Source organism: Lissotriton vulgaris, chromosome 9 (assembly GCF_964263255.1).
Source record: "Lissotriton vulgaris chromosome 9, aLisVul1.2, whole genome shotgun sequence".
NCBI lineage: Eukaryota > Metazoa > Chordata > Amphibia > Caudata > Salamandridae > Lissotriton > Lissotriton vulgaris.
Window position 1 is genome coordinate 390758049 of NC_141697.1, and position 19736 is coordinate 390777784.

The 19736-nt window shown below is 44.0% G+C and overlaps 1 protein-coding gene across 2 annotated transcripts in view; it reads left to right on the forward strand.

Moving 5' to 3' along the window:
* Window positions 1-19736, forward strand: part of LOC147690170 (cholesterol 24-hydroxylase-like) — a 440216-nt gene that overhangs the window by 240461 nt on the left and 180019 nt on the right. For both annotated transcript variants that reach the window (XR_015299935.1, XM_086937762.1), the window contains exon 6: window positions 15680-15818. Coding sequence is in view for 1 of the 2 variants with exons in the window: in XM_086937762.1 (XP_086793888.1) it covers window positions 15680-15818 (139 nt within the window). In the remaining variant the exon portion in view is untranslated. The remainder of the gene's footprint in view (window positions 1-15679; window positions 15819-19736) is intronic.

Genomic DNA, 19736 nt, shown 5'->3' on the forward strand with positions numbered 1-19736 from the left:
TCATGAGGCTTAAATGGTTTATCACCTCTTCTAGAACCCCTGCATCGACCCTCTGACGTTTCCTGGAAAAATTACCATGTAACACAATACCAAGCCCTGTCAGCTGAAACCCCCAAGGAATCGTGGGGCATATTATCAAGGGGGTTTATCTCCGCTTTTTTGGCTTTAAAAACCATGAAAGCGGAGATAAAATTATTTCCCTATTATCAAGCTGTCGCTAACACCAGTTAGTGACAGCTAAAAGGAGATAGCGACCATCTTGGGCCCCGCTTTGCATGTCAGTGATACTTATCACTAATGACATGCAAAGTGGCGTGCCAAGATGTTAGCGACTGGAAACAGTCCCTAACATCGCTACCTTCTATTACCAACTTTTGGAGATATTCGCGCTAAGCGCGAATATCTCCAAAATCTAACACCTGCCCTGAGCAGTTCTTAGCCATGTTATCCAATGGGAGGTGGATAACATGGCTAAGAGCATTAGGTCGATAATACATGAATATCGCGGACTTTTCTGCGATAATAGCAAGGTTTATCTGCGATAAAAATCGCCGATGTGCGGCGATAATTTTTGTCTCTAAACAAGTTAGAGACAAAAATTATCGCTAGTTGTTCGTAATATGCCCCCGGGTTTTTGCTTGCAGAAATCGGGAGGCGGGAGACTAGCACTGAAATCAGTACTCACACGCCTGAATCAGGAGGATTGGCATGTCTGAATTCTCTACAGCTGGGGCCATAAACTACATCCGCAGGGTTAGGTGATAGCCTGGAACCAGCCTGGCATCTAAAATGGCTGCCGTGCACGACAAAATTGTGGCATTCGAAAAAAGGCAAGATGGCGCAGCCGCTGGAAGAGATGTATCAACATATATCAGCCTCCTCAGCCACCCTCAGGAAACATAGGGGATTAGGATATGTCTCCCGCACCCCCTTATACCTAGTACTTTAATTAACGAAGCACAAAATGGCGAATTCCCGTTTCGCTACCAGTTTGCGGCCCAGTTCGCGGCCCGTGAAGCGCTTCTACCGTGAAAAATCATTTTTTTTTTTTTTCCCCACGGGACCCTTTAATAACCCCAACAACATTCCTAGGGGGTCAAGAGGGGGATACCTTGCCCCCTTTCATTAAATTCCCCCTTAGTTTTTCACCTTTTCTTCTCTCTCGATCCTACCGAGAGACAAGATGGCGGCCGCTCCGGACTGTCACGCAGCAAAAAAAAAAAAAAAGCTCACGCACAGCCGCTGGAAGAGATGTATCAACATATATCAGCCTCCTCAGCCACCCTCAGGAAACATAGGGGATTAGGATACGTCTCCCGCACCCACTTATAACTAGTAATTTAATTTACGAAGCACAAAATGGCGAATTCCCGTTTCGCTACCAGTTCGCGGCCGCGCTTCTACCGTGAAAAATCATTTTTTTTTTTTCCCCACGGGACCCTATAATAACCCCAACAACATTCCTAGGGGGTCAAGAGGGGGATACCTTGCCCCCTTTCATTAAATTCCCCCTTCGTTTTCCACCTCTTCTTCTCTCTCGATCCTACCGAGAGACAAGATGGCGTCCGCTCCGGACTGTTTAGAATGTTGACAGACACCGGAGAGCCAATCAGCTTTCTGCGCGCAAAGTTCCGATAAGCGAAAAGTAAGCGGACCGGATCGCTGCCCAGAGCGCTGTTACAGATATATATCTTGGTTTGAACGTTAATTTCTCAAAAACTACTGGAGCACATATATTGAGACCTAGCAAAGGCACATCGGGCTAACAGTCCCTACAATTTTGCCAAGTTTCGTGCAAATCCATTCAGCCGTTCGAGCTAAAAGTGAGTCCAACCGCCCTATGGAAAACTCAATGCAAAAAACGCGTTTTGGGACCCCCCTTTTTTCTCAGCCCCCCCTTGACGAAACCCCACCAAATTTTCAGGGGCTGCTCAGAAACAAAATGTGCCATTTTCCTGAAAATTTCAGCCGATTCCGTCCACAAACACCAAAGTTATTAGACATAGAATTTTCAAAAGTCCCATAGGGAAAAAATTCTAACTATATATACCTACTGGCGATAGCCAGTAGGTAATATATATATATATATATATATATATATATATATTATATATATATATATATATAAGGGTCGAAAAAGACTTGGAAAGCGTTTGAATAAATAGAGATGCTGCTGGTTTGACGCCGTTTGCACACCTGCGTGATTTAAGGCTGGGACATTACTTACCTTGTTGTGGCTCTTTCTACATGGTGGTACCTTGTTTGTTGGAATTTAAGCGGTCTACCCCGGCCGCGGAAAGAGCCCTGCTGCTAAAGCAGCGTTCCCGAGGTAAGAGCAGACACTTGCTCACTTCAAAGGGAAGGTAATCCATCACGAAGGCAATACAAATGCAGCAGCTGTTCTAGTCGGACAGCATCACTCCACTTGAATTTTAATATAGTGCATGAACTGGTGCATTTCAGACGGACTCACTTGAGATGTATTGAAATGAAAAACTTCAAATACCAGGAGGCCACACCCACATGGGATGTGTTTGTGTTAATAAGTTGATCGTATCCGATCTGGAAGTACACTTTCAGCTGCCACTGACGAAGGATAAAAAAAGACTTGAAACGCGTTTGGCTAAATAGAGATGCTGCTGGTTTCACTCCGTTTGCATACCTGCTTGATTAAAGGCTGGAACTTTACTTACATTGTTGTGGTTCTTTCTACATGGTGGTACCTTGTTTGTAGGAGTATATATTTATATATTACCTACTGGCTATCGCCAGTAGGTATATATAGTTCGGATTTATTCCCTATGGGATTTTTGAAAATTCTATGTCTAATAACTTTGGCGTTTGTGGACGGAATCGGCTGAAATTTTCAGGAAAATGGCACATTTTGTTTCTGAGCAGCTCTTGAAAATTTAGGGGGGTTTTGTCGAGGGGGTGCCGAGAAAAAAGGGGGGTCCCAAAACGCGTTTTTCCCATGTTAATTTCCATAGGGCGGTTGGACTCACTTTTAGCTCGAACGGCTGAATGGATTTGCACGAAACTTGGCAAAATTGTAGGGACTGTTAGCCCGATGTGCCTTTGCTAGGTCTCAATATATGTGCTCCAGTAGTTTTTGAGAAATTAACGTTCAAAACAAGATATATATCTGTAACAGCGCTCCGGACTGCGCTCCGGTTCGCTTACTTTTCGCGAAACGTAACTTTGCGCGCAGAAAGCTGATTGGCTCTCCGGTGTCTGTCAACATTCTAAACAGTCCGGAGCGGCCGCCATCTTATCTCTCGGTAGGATCGAGAGAGAAGAAGAGGTGAAAAACGAAGGGGGAATTTAATGAAAGGGGCAAGGTATACTCCTCTTGACCCCCTAGGAATGTTGTTGGGGTTATTAAAGGGTCCCGTGGGGAAAATAAAAAAAAAATGATTTTTCACGGTAGAAGCGCTTCACGGGCCGCGAACTGGGCCGCAAACTGGTAGCGAAACGGGAATTCGCCATTTTGTGCTTCGTTTTAATTAAATTACTAGGTATAAGGGGGTGCGGGAGACGTATCCTAATCCCCTATGTTTCCTGAGGGTGGCTGAGGAGGCTCATATATGTTGATACATCTCTTCCAGCGGCTGTGCGTGAGCTTTTTTTTTTTTTTGCTGCGTGACGTCTGTTAACGTTCGATTCGATGGAAATCAGGAAGTGTTGACCGCCAATTTGTCACTGCGATAAAATATTTTGTTATAAATGAATCCTTATTGATAAACATTGTCTGCGCCATCTTGCCTTTTTTCAAATGCCACAATTTTGTCGTGCACGGCAGCCATTTTAGATGCCAGGCCGGTCCCAGGCTATCACCTAGCCCTGCGGATGTAGTTTATGTCCCCAGCTGTAGAGAATCTAGACATGCCAACCCTCCCGATTCAGGCGTGAGACTACTGATTTCAGTGCTAGTCTCCCGCCTCCCGATTTCTGCAAGCAAAAACCCGGGGGCATATTACCAACAACTAGCGATAATTTTTGTCTCTAACTTGTTTAGAGACAAAAATTATCGCCGCACATCGGCGATTTTTATCGTAGATAAACCTTGCTATTAGCAAGGTTTATCGCAAATGCGATAAAAAACGGCCGCAATGCGTGAATATTGCTGAAAAGTCAGCGATATTCATGTATTATCGAGCAAATGCTCTTAGCCATGTTATCCACCTCCCATTGGATAACATGGCTAGGAACTGCTCAGGTCAGGTGTTAGCTTTTGGAGATATTCGCGCTTAGCGCAAATATCTCCAAAAGTTGGTAATAGGAGATAGCGATGTTAGGGACTGTTTCCAGTCGCTAACATCTTGGCACGCCCACTTTGCATGTCATTAGTGATAAATATCACTGACATGCAAAGCGGGCCCAAGATGGTCGCTATCTCCTTTTAGCTGTCACTAACTGGTGTTAGCGACAGCTTGGTAATAGGGAGATAATTTTATCTCCGCTTTCTTGGCTTTTAAAGCCAAAAAAGCGGAGATAAACGCCCTTGATAATATGCCCCACGATTCCTCGGGGGTTTCAGCTGACAGGGCTTGGTATTGTGTTACGTGGTAATTCTTCCAGGAAACGTCAGAGGGTCGATGCAGGGGTTCTAGAAGGGGTGATAAACCATTTAAGCCTCATGAACAAGCGCATGGTCTTTTAAAGATCTGTGAAGTACTCGGGGCGGCGGTGTGTGTGTGTCCTCTTTCAGGAGCGGGCGGGCGGGGGGGGGGGGGGGGCACTGCCAGCAACTTCCAGGCCAGGCAGTGTTCAATAGTTGCATCACCCTTTCTCTGCCTGCTATTGCGCTCCATGCTTCGGAAAGGTAAGAAAAAGAACGTGCATTTGAGTTTGAAATGTCCGATCCTGTAGCAGTACACTTGCAAAGCCCACACATGACAATAACCCGATTCAAGGCCCCATTCACCCGTTTAAAAAAAAATATATAACACTCCAACTAAGTAGGATTATAAAACTTTATTAACTTTTAAATATAATGAACGGAACAAAAACTGTAAAAACATTTAAACATTTTTCACAAAAAAAAGCAACAATGGTCAGAAGCTGTCTTTTGTGCGAATAGTCCCAAGGCAGCACAACGTGCTGAGTTCTGGACGGCACCCAGGTGATGTCACCTGGGTGCCGCACTGGTTTTTGGGATCCTACAATGCAGCAAAGAAAAACAGCGTGGGGCGTCCAGGGTGGTGCGGAGGGAGGCCTCGTCAGTAGCGGTCTGTTGTGCGAATAGTCCCAAGGCAGCAGAACGCGCTGAGATGTTGATGGCACCCAGGTGATGTCCAGTAAACTGCCGCACTGGTTTTGGTATCCTACAATGCTGCTCCGAAAATTGGCGTGGGGCGGCCCGGGGGGGGGCGTGGGGGAGGCGGCGTGAACGGGCCTCCCCAGGTGGCGGCCATCCAGCTGAGTTGCGCCCGCTCTTGCGGCTACAGCGTCTCACTCACCATGTTGTTGAGTTGCTCCCACTCTTGCAGTGCAGCGATAGGCGGCTGCCACATGACTCTTAAAATGGCGGACGGCTCTTCGGTTTTGGGCCTGGTCCACTAAAATGGCCCTGGGACACCTTGGAACTCGGACGCTTGCCTGCTAGGGCTTGGGCTCCATTTCCGAAAAGCGTCCCCTCAGCCGTGAAGATTCTACAAAAGTCTTGGGGGCCCTCGACTCCTGCAGGCTTCCGGTGGGGAGCGGCTGCCATGATTGCTCGCGGAATGACCACGACGGAGCCACGAGATGGTGGTGCTCTCATGCTGACGCCAGCTTCAGTCTGAATCATCCAGAAACAAGGTGGGGCTTTCATCGTTTGGGAAAAAAAAATGTTCTAAACCAATGAAAAGTGTTATTTTTAGGTCATATGACCAAGCCTTCCATCTTTAGGAAACCAAAAGTAAAATGAACCAATGAAAAGTTTTATAAACAAGTCACATGACCTGTTATGCGGCATAGGGCTACAAAAAGCGTAGAAAATCCGTTGGCACGTGAGGCGGCGTCAGTAGCGGACCGATGTGCGAATAGGCCGAAGGCAGCACAATGCGCCGAGATCCGGATGGCACCGAGGTGGTGTCCAGCAAATTGCCGCACTGGTGTGGCCATCCTACAATGCTGCGCCGAAAGACGGCGTGTCCAGCTGAGTTCCGGTCACTCTTGCGGTACAGTGAGTCGAACGCGCCGAGATCCGGATGGCACCGAGGTTGTGTCCAGCAAGTTGCCGCACTGGTGTGGCCATCCTACAATGCTGTGCCGAAAGTCGGCGTGGGGTGCCCCGTTGGCTTATGAGGTGATGTCAGTAGTGGACCGATGTGTGAATAGGTCGGAACCAGCACAAGGCGCCAAGATTCGAATGGCAAGTCCTGGATGTTGAGTGCCATAGTTGAGAGTTCTGAGCAGTGCTTGTAAGACTATCTGAAGCTTATTTGCACCTGCTGCAGCTTCACTATTGCCCAAGGTGTTGTCCAGCAAATTGCTGCACTGGTGTGGCCATCCTACAATGCTGCGCCGAAAGACGGCGTGTTCAGCTGAGTTCCGGTCACTCTTGCGGTACAGTGACTCGAACGCGCCGAGATCCGGATGGCACCGAGGTGGTGTCCAGCAAGTTGCCGCACTGGTATGGCCATCCTACAATGCTGCGCCGAAAGACGGCGTGACCAGCTGAGTTCCGGTCACTCTTGCGGTACAGTGACTCGAACGCTCCGAGATCCGGATGGCACCGAGGTGGTGTCCAGCAAGTTGCCGCACTGGTGTGGCCATCCTACAATGCTGCGCCGAAAGTCAGTGTGGGGTGTCCCGTTGGCTTATGAGGTGATGTCAGTAGTGGACCGATGTGTGAATAGGTCGGAACCAGCACAAGGCGCCCTGCACTGTTGAGCTTTTTTCAATGCCTGTTTTTTGTTGTTTCTCCTCCATCAAAAACAAAAAAAATATATAAAACTGTGCAAAAATACAAAAAAATGTTTAGAAAAGCAGCGCTTGTAAGACTGTCTGAAGCTCTTTTGCACCTGCTGCAGCTTCACTATTGCCCTGGTGTGGCCAAAGGTCGCACATGACATAGGAGGCCGGCTCCCGAGATCCGGCGGAACTTTTTTCCTTTTCTTTTCTGCATCTTGTCCCACAATCCGTTTCACCTGAAGACACGACCAGGTTCCTGAATGTGTGCAGGGGGACGCTATTGATTGAATGAAAATGGCGGCTTGACACAAAGCTGACTCAAGCGTTGCTGTTGATGCTATACAGACAAAAATTGGTTTTCAGTTTGTACATTCTTCAGGATTTTTTTTTCCATCCAAGGCTGATTGAGAGTTTGTAGAAAAATGACTTCAGATTTTCCACATATTACTCTTCAACATTCTTCCTAAATGTAACAATGTGAGACTTACTAGGAGAACGGCTGTTTATCTTTCCTTTCAAAATGCTGCCAACAATATTTTCTGAATGGAAGACACCATCTTGTAGCATAAAGGGCCGAAAGGGGTTCTGGTCTGGCCGATTGTTGGTGGAGACATTTTGACTATATCTTGGACCTGCCCGGCCTCGCCCAAAATGGCGCCGGTATAAATGGGACTCGTAACTCCTTGCCCGCAAATGTATATCTAGAAAATTTTATTGTAAGTGGCCCTGTCTTATTTTAATTACAAAATGTACGTCCACCGATTCCGCAACTGTTAGACACCTTAGTTCTTGTACCTAATGGCCCGCTCGTTACTTTCCTCTACAGTGTAAATTTCTCCTCATCATATACGATTTCAGTTTGCTCCGTGGCCGGCCCACGTGGTTATAGGCCCGTATTTGTATACTGAAATTTTCACAATAAAGGTTTTTAAAACAAAACACGGTAGTAGTATTTACATTGGTAAAGTTTTTACTTTTAGTCACTGTTTTCGAATCAGTAAAAGGCAAGTGAAATAAAGCAGTCCAATTACATGACGGATAAAAGGTATAATATGTAGGAACGTAGTAAAGATAAATGGTCAAGGGCAGTTGTGTTTTCCACTCCTGCAACATAAAGTGATCGATAAGAATCTGATAATCAGGCGTATCGGCGACTAAGACAGCAGCCCGAGTCTCTTTTACTCAACGGCTCCGTCATGGAACGAAGAAACGCCCTTTTTCTCGAAAAAGGAATATATTTTACTTGCAGGACAGTTGTAAATTTTCCGGGAAAGTACATTAGCCTGGAATATTATAACATATATGTTTAAAAAAAAAAATGTTCGAAAACAATAAAAAGCGTAATTTTTAGGTCATATGATCAAGCTTTTCATCATTAAAATAACAAAAGTAAAATGAACCAATGAAAAGTTTTATTAACAAGTCACATGACCTGTTATGCTTACGTTACGCGCTGCGCGCCGCGCCCCGGATCACTTCCGGGTGCGCTAACGCGGCGTGTCATATAACGCATTACGCGACAACGTAGGTCAAGAATATAGTCAAAATGTCTCCACCAACCAGCGTTCGGAACACAACCCCTTTCAGCAGTCCAAAAAGTTCTGTTAAATGACAACAGAGGGGACAGGCAACAAGAACCATCAGTCAAAGAGGGGAGGGCAAGTTCTTCTCTTCCGGGTCATGTTGGGGCGCTACCGGAACTGATCGAATTGGTAGTCTACAGTGTTTCTGGATGTTTCAGAATAAAGCTGGCGTCAGCATGAGAGCACTACCATCTCGTAGCTCCGTCGTGGCCATTCCACGAGCAGACATGGCAGCCGCTCCCCACCAGAAGCCTGCGGGAGTCGGGGGCCCCCAAGACTTTTGTAGAATCTTCACGGCTGAGGGGACGCTTTCGAGAATGGGACCCAAGCCCTATCACGGAAGCGTCCGAGTTTCCAAGTGTCCCAGGGCCATTTTAGTGGACCAGGCCCAAAACCGAAGAGCCGGCCGCCATTTTGAGAGTCCTGTGGCAGCCGCCTATCGCTGCACCGCAAGAGCGGGAGCAACTTAACTACATGGTGAGCGAGACGCTGTAGTTGCAAGAGCGGGCGGAAAACAGCTGAATGGCGGAAGAGGCACAGTGTAGCAAAAGCGGGCGGAATGGCAACTAAAACGGTAAAGGGGCGCCCCACTACAGCGTGTCTTCAGGTCAAACGGATTGTGGGACTAAGTCCAGAATAGAAGAGTCATCAAAAGGCAAAAAGTTCCGCCGGACCCCGGGAGCCGGCCGCCTATGTCGGGGGCGATCTCAGGCTACACCAGTGCTATAAGACTTGGGGAGGGGGTCGGAGCCAAGCGTCTTCTCCGAGTCCGTGCCATCACACCGCCCCTCGGGGGCCTCCGTCAAGCGGTTTAGGGAGGTACCATATAACATTGTTTTCAAATGCAGTCAGGTCCACAAACGACCCTCACTTACTTTGAGAATAGTGAAGCTGCAGTAGGTGGAAATAAGCTTCAGACAGTCTTACAAGCACTGCTTTTGTAAAATTTTTTGATTTTTTTGTATTTTTGCAGTTTTATATTTTTTTTTTGTTTTTGATGGAGGGGAATCAACAAAGCACAGGCATTGAAAAAGGCTCAAACTCAGAACTCTGAACTATGGCACCCAACATCCAGGACTTGCCATCCGGATCTTGGCGCCTTGTGCTGCTTCCGACCTATTCACACATCGGTCCACTACTGACATCATCTTATAAACCAACGTTATGTAAATAGTTATTTAATAAAATGTTTTACCCTGTTTCTTTGCTGGTGTGTTGTCTATATTTTTAATATTTGCATAGGGTTTGTCGTTATTTTGGGCGGGATGGGTGACGGAGCCGAGCTGTCTTGCAGCCCTCATGGTGTGGAGCTCAGTTCATCTCACTATTTTCGTATTTCTCATGAAGGGTTGTTTATAATATTTCTATTTTAGCGAGGTCAAAAAGAGATCCAATTAGTGGCCTACTGATTTTGCTCGATTACTTTTATTTTTTTACACGATTTTTCACGATCTGCAAAGACTAAACAGAGTATTGCGACTTTGTGCTTGTTTGTAAATAGAGAATGAACCAAAGAGAATCAATTGTAAAACAGTAAATGCTTGGATAATAATCAATCAAATGGAGAGACAAGCAGGCAGGACGGATTACAACGGGGGTAAAGGCCTGCGTTAACTACTCTTCACTATCTGCAAAGAGAGAGTACTACTAAGAGAAAAGAGGGGAGGGGGGCAGCGTTCAAAGCACATCAGCGTGCATAAACACGAAAAAGTTTTTATCTATCACGTACTTGACATTTTAAAGCTTTTCATATTTGCTATTAAAAAACCATTGAAATTCTTTGAAAAAACCATAGGTTATAGTTGATATATAGTTAGGAATTTGCATTTACAAAACCTTGAAAATTCAATGAAAAAACCATTGGTTTTAGGCCATATATAGTTAGGGATTTGCATTTACAAAACCTTATTTTACTCGCATAAAACCATTGAAATTCCATATATAGTCAGATGCGCTAACTATATATCGCGCACCCGCAATCCACTGCTGATGATGTCACATATTACATCATTCATCATAAGGTTTTGTAAATGCAAATCCCTAACTATATATGGCCTAAAACCAATGTTTTTTTCATTGAATATATATATATATATATATATATATATATATATATATATATATATATATATATATATATATATACACACACATATACACACACACATATATATATATTTTTTTTTAAACACTAATATTGCATACATACATATAGAAACATACATACACAAATATATATGCTGCACTTGTGTGTGTGTATCAGAAAAAGAGACCCATCATATAACAAAAAAACATACATAATTCATAAAAATAAATTCAGCATGTTTTTTAAATACAGTAATAAAAACAGTGGCTTCAAAACATCTGTGTTTTGTTAATAGGTTTGTAGAGTGCATGAATACCATAACGGTGTCTTAGCGCTAGTGTCAGATAATATATCTCGCATGAAGGCAGAATAATTGAGATTTAAACTGCTGAGCAGAAAAGCCAGGTTTTTAGCAGTTTCCTAAAGATTAGGAGATTAGGTTGCATTTAAAGTTGGTCTGGCTTGGACTTCCACCATTTTGATGTAACATGGGAGAGGCTTCTTCCGCCCCAGTGTGATGTTTTGATTCTAGGAGTTCTTATTAATCTAGCTGTACTGGACTGTAGTGTGTGTGAGGGTTAATACCACTTAAAGGTTTCTTGAAAGTGAGGCTTTGTGAACCCAGCATAGAACTTTAAACCTAAGTTGTGCCCATATTGGTGGTCAGTGCAGTTTGAGAAGCTGAAAAACATTTTGGAGGGTTCATCAGCACCCTGGCTGCTGCATTCTGAAGAGTATGCAGTTTGTTTAGTAGGTGCTTTTGCAAGCCTACATATAATGCAAAACAGTAATATTATTTGGAGATAAGTAGGGCTATGATAACCGTTTATCTTAACTCCATTGGGAGGAAGAGAAGGATTTTATTCATAATAAACATTATGCTAATAGAAAAATGATTATTCACAACAGCAGAGAAAGCAAAATTAGCATCTACGGCAGTATCATGGGTGATGCCATGTAACGACCGGATTTTCGGACCTGATAGGATCAGCTCACCAAGACACCACCAACCCAGCCGAAACGTAACCACCTCCGTCCTCAGGACCCATCTATCCAGGCACCTGGGTACCTACCTGAGGATGGGGAACTAGCAATATTCAAGCTCATATCATCAAAAACACCACTAAATCTATGGGGATTACTAGGAATACTCACTGATTACTAAGGCCGTCCATGCCCTACACCACACTCATACAATATAGTCTCGCGACCACATGGGCCCAGACTAATCTACCCTGGGGCAGTTCTGATTACTTACCATTACACACTGACTGCAACCAGTGCTATCACAAGCCACAATCTTGTCGGTATCCACACCATTGTCCCCCCTGGTGCTCTCTATAATCTCCAAGCCACAATCCTGTAGGTATACACATCAGTATCCTCCCTGATGCTCTAATTAACGCCGCCTCACAACGACGATCACTTTCCTATGAATACCTTCAGCTCTCTCTCTCTATGTAATGTAAATGTAATGTAATGTAAATGTAAATTGATACTTGTATAGCGCACTACTCACCCGCAAGGGTCTCAAGGCACTTGTACGAATACCGCTGTGGAACCCATCCTGGCTTTCCCTGTGAGGCGTCCCCTCCTGGGCACCCCCAAGGTGGAGGCCAGGCATCCTTAGCGTTGTGGGGGCCGTTGTGGAGATTAAGCAAGCTATTGCCCAGAGTTGCAGAGTGGGACTCCATGATTGGAATAGGCACTGAGGCGAGAATTATCAGGTCCGTGGAATTTTGAGCCCAAGACCCGCCGAGGCGGGGAATTGAACCCTGGTCCCGGGCTAGACCTCTGCATCAGGGTCTGCCGCTCTAATCATTGAGCCACACTTCTCTCTTTTGGGAAGTTTCTCTCACTATCCACTAAGGGTACAATACTACAATGTTATGGAGTAGCCGAATTACACGGTGTACAACTTATTCCCTATTTCAAGGGCCCCTCTCTCCCTCATTATTCAGTTACCATTTACCTGATATGGGGTAGCATCTGTTCACACAATAGTACCTGACTAGAAGACAAGGTTACCTTTACTGTATAAAAACAAGAGGTACACACTGGTTCACTAAGAACTGGGGTTCCTTTATTAACAATAACAATATAATACTGCACTATAACACATAGCCTGAAAAGTAAAAGGGGCATAAACACATACACAGATCTGCGGGGTCTCTGTAAAGCTTTATTACTATAACACATCCACATGTAATTGACAGGGACTGTAAATAGCTAAAGAGGGAATGGATTATACTGCACACCGCTGAAAGAAAAAGGATTAGCAATACAATAGGGGGATCTAGCCTAGGAAATAAAAGACAAGATTAAGGTGTAAGTGTAAAGCAAACTAGTTTAGAATACCTCACCCTATTAGGAGGAATGTTTCTTTCTCTCTCTGGTGGAATCAGGGCTCTCTCTCTCCCTCCGTCACCACAGCTGGATTGGTGTCAGTACAACGCGTTGTGTTACAACGCATTCCGTTACAACGCAGATTTTACAACGCGGGATCCATTACAACGGATGTCAATACAATGCATGGCATTACATCGCAGATGCTATTACAACGCATGGCATTACATCGTAAGTATAGGTAAGTATACCTTTTTTTAAAAATGTTATTTAGTTTATTGTAATTAATTTTTTTTAAATAATTTAATTAAAAGACATTTAAAAATTGTCATTAATTTAATTTAATAAAATAATATCTATTTAATAAATGTAATTTTATTAAAAATTGTAATTAATTTAATTTAATTTAAAAAAAGTAATTAGTTTAATGTACATATTTTTTATAATGAAATTAAATTAAATTAAAAATATTAATTTATTTAATTTAATTAATTTAATTAAAAAAAGTAATTAATGTAAAATAATTAATTTAATTTATTAAATATATTTTAAAATGGTAAATATAATTTAATTATCCCTAAACCCAAACCCTGCCCTAAAACCTAAAAACACCCCTGTACCCCAAAACCCAAACCCTGCCCTAAAACCTAAAAACACCCCTGTACCCCAAAACCCAAACCCTACCCTAAAACCTAAAAACACCCCTGTACCCCAAAACCTAAACCCTACCCTAAAACCTAAAAACACCCCTGTACCTCAAAACCCAAACCCTGCCCTAAAACCTAAAAACACCCCTGTACCCCAAAACCCAAACCCTGCCCTAAAACCTAAAAACACCCCTGTACCCCAAAACCCAAACCCTGCCCTAAAACCTAAAAACACCCCTGTACCCCAAAACCCAAACCCTACCCTGAAACCTAAAAACACCCCTGTACCCCAAAACCCAAACCCTGCCCTAAAACCTATAAACACCCCTGTACCCCAAAACCCAAACCCTACCCTAAAACCTAAAAACACCCCTGTACCCCAAAACCCAAACCCTGCCCTAAAACCTAAAAACACCCCTGTACCCCAAAACCCAAACCCTACCCTAAAACCTAAAAACACCCCTGTACCCCAAAACCCAAACCCTACCCTAAAACCTAAAAACACCCCTGTACCCCAAAACCCAAACCCTGCCCTAAAACCTAAAAACACCCCTGTACCCCAAAACCCAAACCCTGCCCTAAAACCTAAAAACACCCCTGTACCCCAAAACCCAAACCCTGCCCTAAAACCTATAAATACCCAAACACCCCAAAACATATACCTCAGTACCCCAAAACATATACTCCTATACTCATACTTATTTAAAAAATCACTTAAATTAATATATTTAATTTATAATATTTAAAAACAAAAATAAATATTTTTTTTTATTATTAATAATAATTAAATCAATTAAATAATATTAAATAAAATAAAAATAAAATTAAATACTTACCAATACTTACGATGTAATAGTATGCGTTGTAATAGCATCTGCGATGTAATGCCATGCATTGTAATGACATCCGATGTAATGGATCCCGCGTTGTAAAATCTGCGTTGTAACGGAATGCTACGTAAAAGTTGCGTTGTAGGTGTAACATACCCCACAGCTTCACTCCTCTGGCTCAACTGCTCCAGCGGGCAGCTTCAGCTCCTCCATCTGACTGATAACTGCTTTAATGCATCCTGATAAACTGGCAGCTCCAGCTGACAGTTCCAACTTCGTTCTAAGATTCATCTGACTGCTTTCTCCAGCTTCAGCAATCATCTGCCTTCTCTCTACATTCCAGAAAACCAACTGAACTGAATTGTTCTCTTCAACTCCAAAAAACCATCTCACTTCTCTCTCTCCAAGAACCGACTGACCCTCCTCCTCTCCTGCACTTCGCTAATATGGAATGCTCTCCCCTCACGGAAATTTCCAACAGAGGGCTGCCTCCCACCGAATTCCAGTGCCAGCTCCAAGGCTCTCCGCGCAAACGCAGTGGCCATCTGCATGTTACGTCTGGGCCCAGAGACAAACACATTCTTTTCGATAAGATCCAGTCTCGGCTGGTTTTCCCCTAGCGAACAACACCTCATAACTAAAACATCACCTTTACCCTGCAAGCATCTCAGTCTGCAGGGACAGAAAGCAAAATGGAGTCTCCCTAGTTCTGGGCCTTGTAGGCCCGAAAAGGATGAAATAACACTTAGCTCTGTCAGAATACATACACAAACCATAATATAAAGTTTGGACTACAGGATCCACCCTCTACTATAGGTAGGATGATGAAAGGACACATAATTATGTCAATGCCAATAGGCAATAGATGGATTAGAGTCAAGAATAAGGGATCTATCATCATATAAAGCAGCTATGCTCTAGTTTATGCTTCTAGGTCTGGAAAAAAAGGCCTAAAAGGACCAACACAAGCCAAGAATAGAGATACAGGATGGTAGCAAGCTTAAAGTCACCATCACTCAGAAATAGAGCCACAAATACGGTCACTACATGCCATCAGTGGTGTTTTCAATAATGTCATTTGAGATGTCATCGGAGATGTCATCAATTATTACATTCTAGTTCATGATATCTCTGATGGATTATGTGATTGCAAGATCTCTGTCTTACAGCTAACATTTTATCTTGGCAAACGTAAAGATACAGTGATTATATTAGAAGATGGACTTTTTTTGCACAATGTTTATCGTAAACAATTATTATGTAGAGATATTAATAAACCATAACTTGCAGTTACCTCATGGGATTGATGGAAACATTCAATGAGAAGGCTGAAGCACTGATGGAAAAACTAGCAGAAAGTGCCGATGGAAAAAGAGAAGTACGAATTCTTGACTTGACTAGTCGAGTAACACTTGATGTGATTGCAAAGGTAAGATCTTCTGCAATGGCATACTATCTGGTTCCACTTTGGAAATGTAGTGTATCCTGAAGAAAGAATAACACATGTTTTTCTGCATGATTTCACCTTAATAAGACAAGAGCTTGTGTGATCATATATTTTTGGCCAACATTTCAATTTGTTTTTTAGGAAGATGCTGCAAATATGATACATACATACCAAAAATAGAAAGCGAAATGATAGAACAATTTTCAGCATACACAATTTTCTGTATTAGGTCAAAAAAACTGTGAGAATAGTGTACAGGGTTCAAAGAGAAAGTCAGCACCTGGACCCTGCAAGATGAAATGGAGGAAATCAGAGCACAGTTCATACTGGGCTCTGCACTGCCCAAACTATGAGAACAGACATTGCATGATCTAGGAAAGTCCATTAAAAAAAACGTAGATCTTGAGGCCCTCCAAGGAACTGTCAAAAGGATGGGCCTTACACATAGAAGCGGGCCTACACCAGCCCATAAAGAGCGAACGGGTTCACCAAATATCCTAGCAGCAACCGTGCTCTAAGGAGAAGGAAGACAGGAGAGTGACAGGCGACTGGTAAGAAATGCTCAAGATGAACCACTTTGAATAATATGCAGTTAGTACCAGCCATATTGGAACCATCCGAAAACAGTGGTAAACTTCTATGTGCCTACCATCATTAACACTGAGGAGGATCATATAGACATGATATGATATGAGACATGATATGAGGAGGATGGTACAATCTACTTGGTTCATGATGTCAATCAGTTCTAAACAAAGGCCAGATCCAACCCTAAGTACTAGTAGGAGGAATGCCTGTAACTGCCATCATCGACACCCGCATATTCATATGTGTAATGGTCCAGGAAACATACAAGATCATCACAAAAGACCAAACCTCTAGCCAACTCAGATTTGCGCGCTCTTGATGAAATGTTTGCAGCAGACATTACGCCCAGTGAGTGGACTACCCCTACAAATGTATATCTAAGAAAAGGAGGAACAGGTATGCTGCTGAACTGCCAAACCGTAAAAAGTCTGCAACTCGTTCATTTTGCTTCCAGCTTACAAACAGATGAGTTGTACTGCTAGCTAGTTGAATTCAATGAAGTCCTCCGAGGTATTGACTGTCGGTTAGGAAAGTTGGTGAGCCTCTAGGTGAACTGACCTGTACCGCCAGTAGAGATACTTCATTGCTATTAGAAATTGGGTTATAGATTGGCAGAGGTACGCACCCTGCCCAAGCAGGAACCCAAACCTAGTCAGTGTAAGTAAGATACACAGCAAACACTACAAGATGAACAAAGTGCTGAAAGGGTATACTCAGACGTGGGTCCCTTACTCGCTGTGCCATTGAATTAAAGCTATTCTAGCTGATTACGGGTAATACCCCCAAACTGGTCCGATGAATCTTTTTTCCAGTCCAAGGAGGACCTGGCCTGGCAGTTCGGGCTGGACTGTTCCCATGAGGATCAGGTTCAAGACTAAATTGCATATGGCTGGGTACAAACTGGGATAGTGAGCAAAAGAACGGTGGATTAAAGCCAGATCTGTGACTGGGGGTGAATGGTTAAAATGTTTCAGCACTCCGCCTATCATCATGTTAGGTTTGCTATGTTTGCCCCAAGTGGCCAAGAAAATGCTCGGACGTGGGTCCCTTACTTGCTTTACCACTGTCCATCATCTGTGTGTCTTTTGCTTTCTTGCCTTAAGTGCGCCGGGTATGCCCAGACGTGAGTAATGGGCTCAGTATGCCATTGGATTCAAGCTAACCTGGCTTATGAGGGATGAGGCCCCAAAACCAGTCCCAGGATGCTTGTTTCCTGTCCAGGGAGGGCTTGGCCTGGCAGTTCGGGTTGGACTGTTCCCATGAGAAACATGGTCCAGGCTGATTTGCATATGGCTGCGTCCAAATTGGGGTGGCAGAGTGAGAAAAAGAATGATGGATTAAACCCAGATCTGTGACTGAGGGTGAGTGGTTGAAAGGTTTCAGCACTCCGACATCATCTTATTAAGTCAGATATACACCATAAATTAACCTGTGCTCATCCTCTGGTAGCTTGGCACAGAGTAGACAAGCTTAACGTAAGAGGCAACGTGTAAAGTATTTGTGCAACACTTCAAACAGTAACACAGTGCAAACACTGCAAAAAGCCTCCACACCAGTTTAAAACAATAGATTATATTTTTATATATAAAACACAACCACAACGACAAAAATACAATAAGTAGAAGTCAAGATATGTATTTTTCAAGAATAAAAGTAAAAAATAGCGCTTGGAAGCAATAGGAGCCTATGGCGTTATCTGGAAGCGCTGGACAGGGGCAAAGTCAAGTGTTCAGACTGGCTGTGATGAAGTGCAGGTCGCATACAAGAGCCATGCAAGGCCCTCTGAACACAAGTACCTTGATCATGGTCACAACAGTAAGATACAGGGTGCAATTGGACAACGCATCAGTGAGGATCCCACAGTTGGGGTGATGGTTCGATTTTCTCCACGAAACAATGGCGATGCGCTGGTTCTGATGAAGCGTTTGTTCGGAGATTTGTTGTTTCCGAAGCTGATGCGCCTTGTTTCTCCATGCAGTTGAGGGGATGTGCCGTTCATCTATCTGCAGTAATGGTGACAGTGAGGTGGGGGTAACGATATGACTGTTCAATTGTGATGAACTGGTTTCAAGTGCGATGTGCTGGTTTTGTTACCGCAACAGCATTGATGCGTCGATTCCGCTCTTGCATCATAGGATGCATCGGTTCTGTTGGAGCAGGCACCTGGATTCCCTTCCAATGGACCAGGCACAGGAGCAGAAATTAAGACTTTGATATCCCTGAGTGTTTAAACAGGAGGCAAGCCAGTATGAATGTGGAGTCACTCTGGGTTCAAGTAAGATGAGTCAGTCCTTCCTCAGCAGGGCAGAGGATAGCAGGCAGCAGGACAGGACAGCAGAAAAGCAGTTCTTGCAGAGCAGCAGTCCAGCATAGTGGCACTCATTTGTAGCTACACAGCAGTCCTTCATCCTGGCAGAGTTCTTCACAGGTCCAGTACTGTCTGTGTAGGTGAGGTCAGAGACCCAGTACTTATACCCAGTTGTGACTTCGGAGTAGCGGTGACTTCAAAGAGGGGCTTTAAAGTGCACAGAGGTTCTCTCTCCCAGCTCCAGTTCCAGACTCACTCTAGGAGGGTATGCACCCCTTTGTGTGGGGACAGGACACAGCCTAGTGAGGTATAAGTAAAAGACACAAATGATCGACGAAATGCGGAACAATCTAATTTTGTGATGTTGCTATGTGCGCCCTAAGTTGCTACGGGTATGCCCAGACGTCGGTTCCTTGTTTGCTGCACCACTGGATTCAAGCTAGCCTGGCTGATGAGTGATGATACCTGAAAACCGATCCCAGGATCCTTGTTTCCGGTCCAGAGAGGACCCGGCTTGGCAGTTCAGGATGGACTGTACCCATGGGGAGTAGGGTCAAGACTGAATTGCATATGGTTGAGACCAAACTGGGGTGACGTGGCAAGCAAAATAATGATGGATTAAACAAAGATCTGTTACTGGGGGTGAGAGTTTGAAAAGTTTCAACACTTCGTCCATCATTTTATTTTGTGATGTTGCTATGTGCGTCCTAAGTGGTTAAGGGTATGCCCAGACGTGAGTCTCTTGCTCGCTGCTCCACTGGATACAAGCTAATCTGGCTGATGAGGGGTGATACCCTAAAACTAGTCCCAGGATGCACTGTGTCTGATCCAGGGAGGACCTGTCCCGGCGGTTAGAGTTTGACTGTTCCCATGGGGAAGAGGGTCAAGACTGATTTGGATACAGCTGGCTTCAAACTGGGGTGTCATGGTGAGCAAAAGAATGATGGTTTCAACCCAAATCTTTTGACTAGGGTGTTTTGATGGAAGAGTTCAACCATCATTTT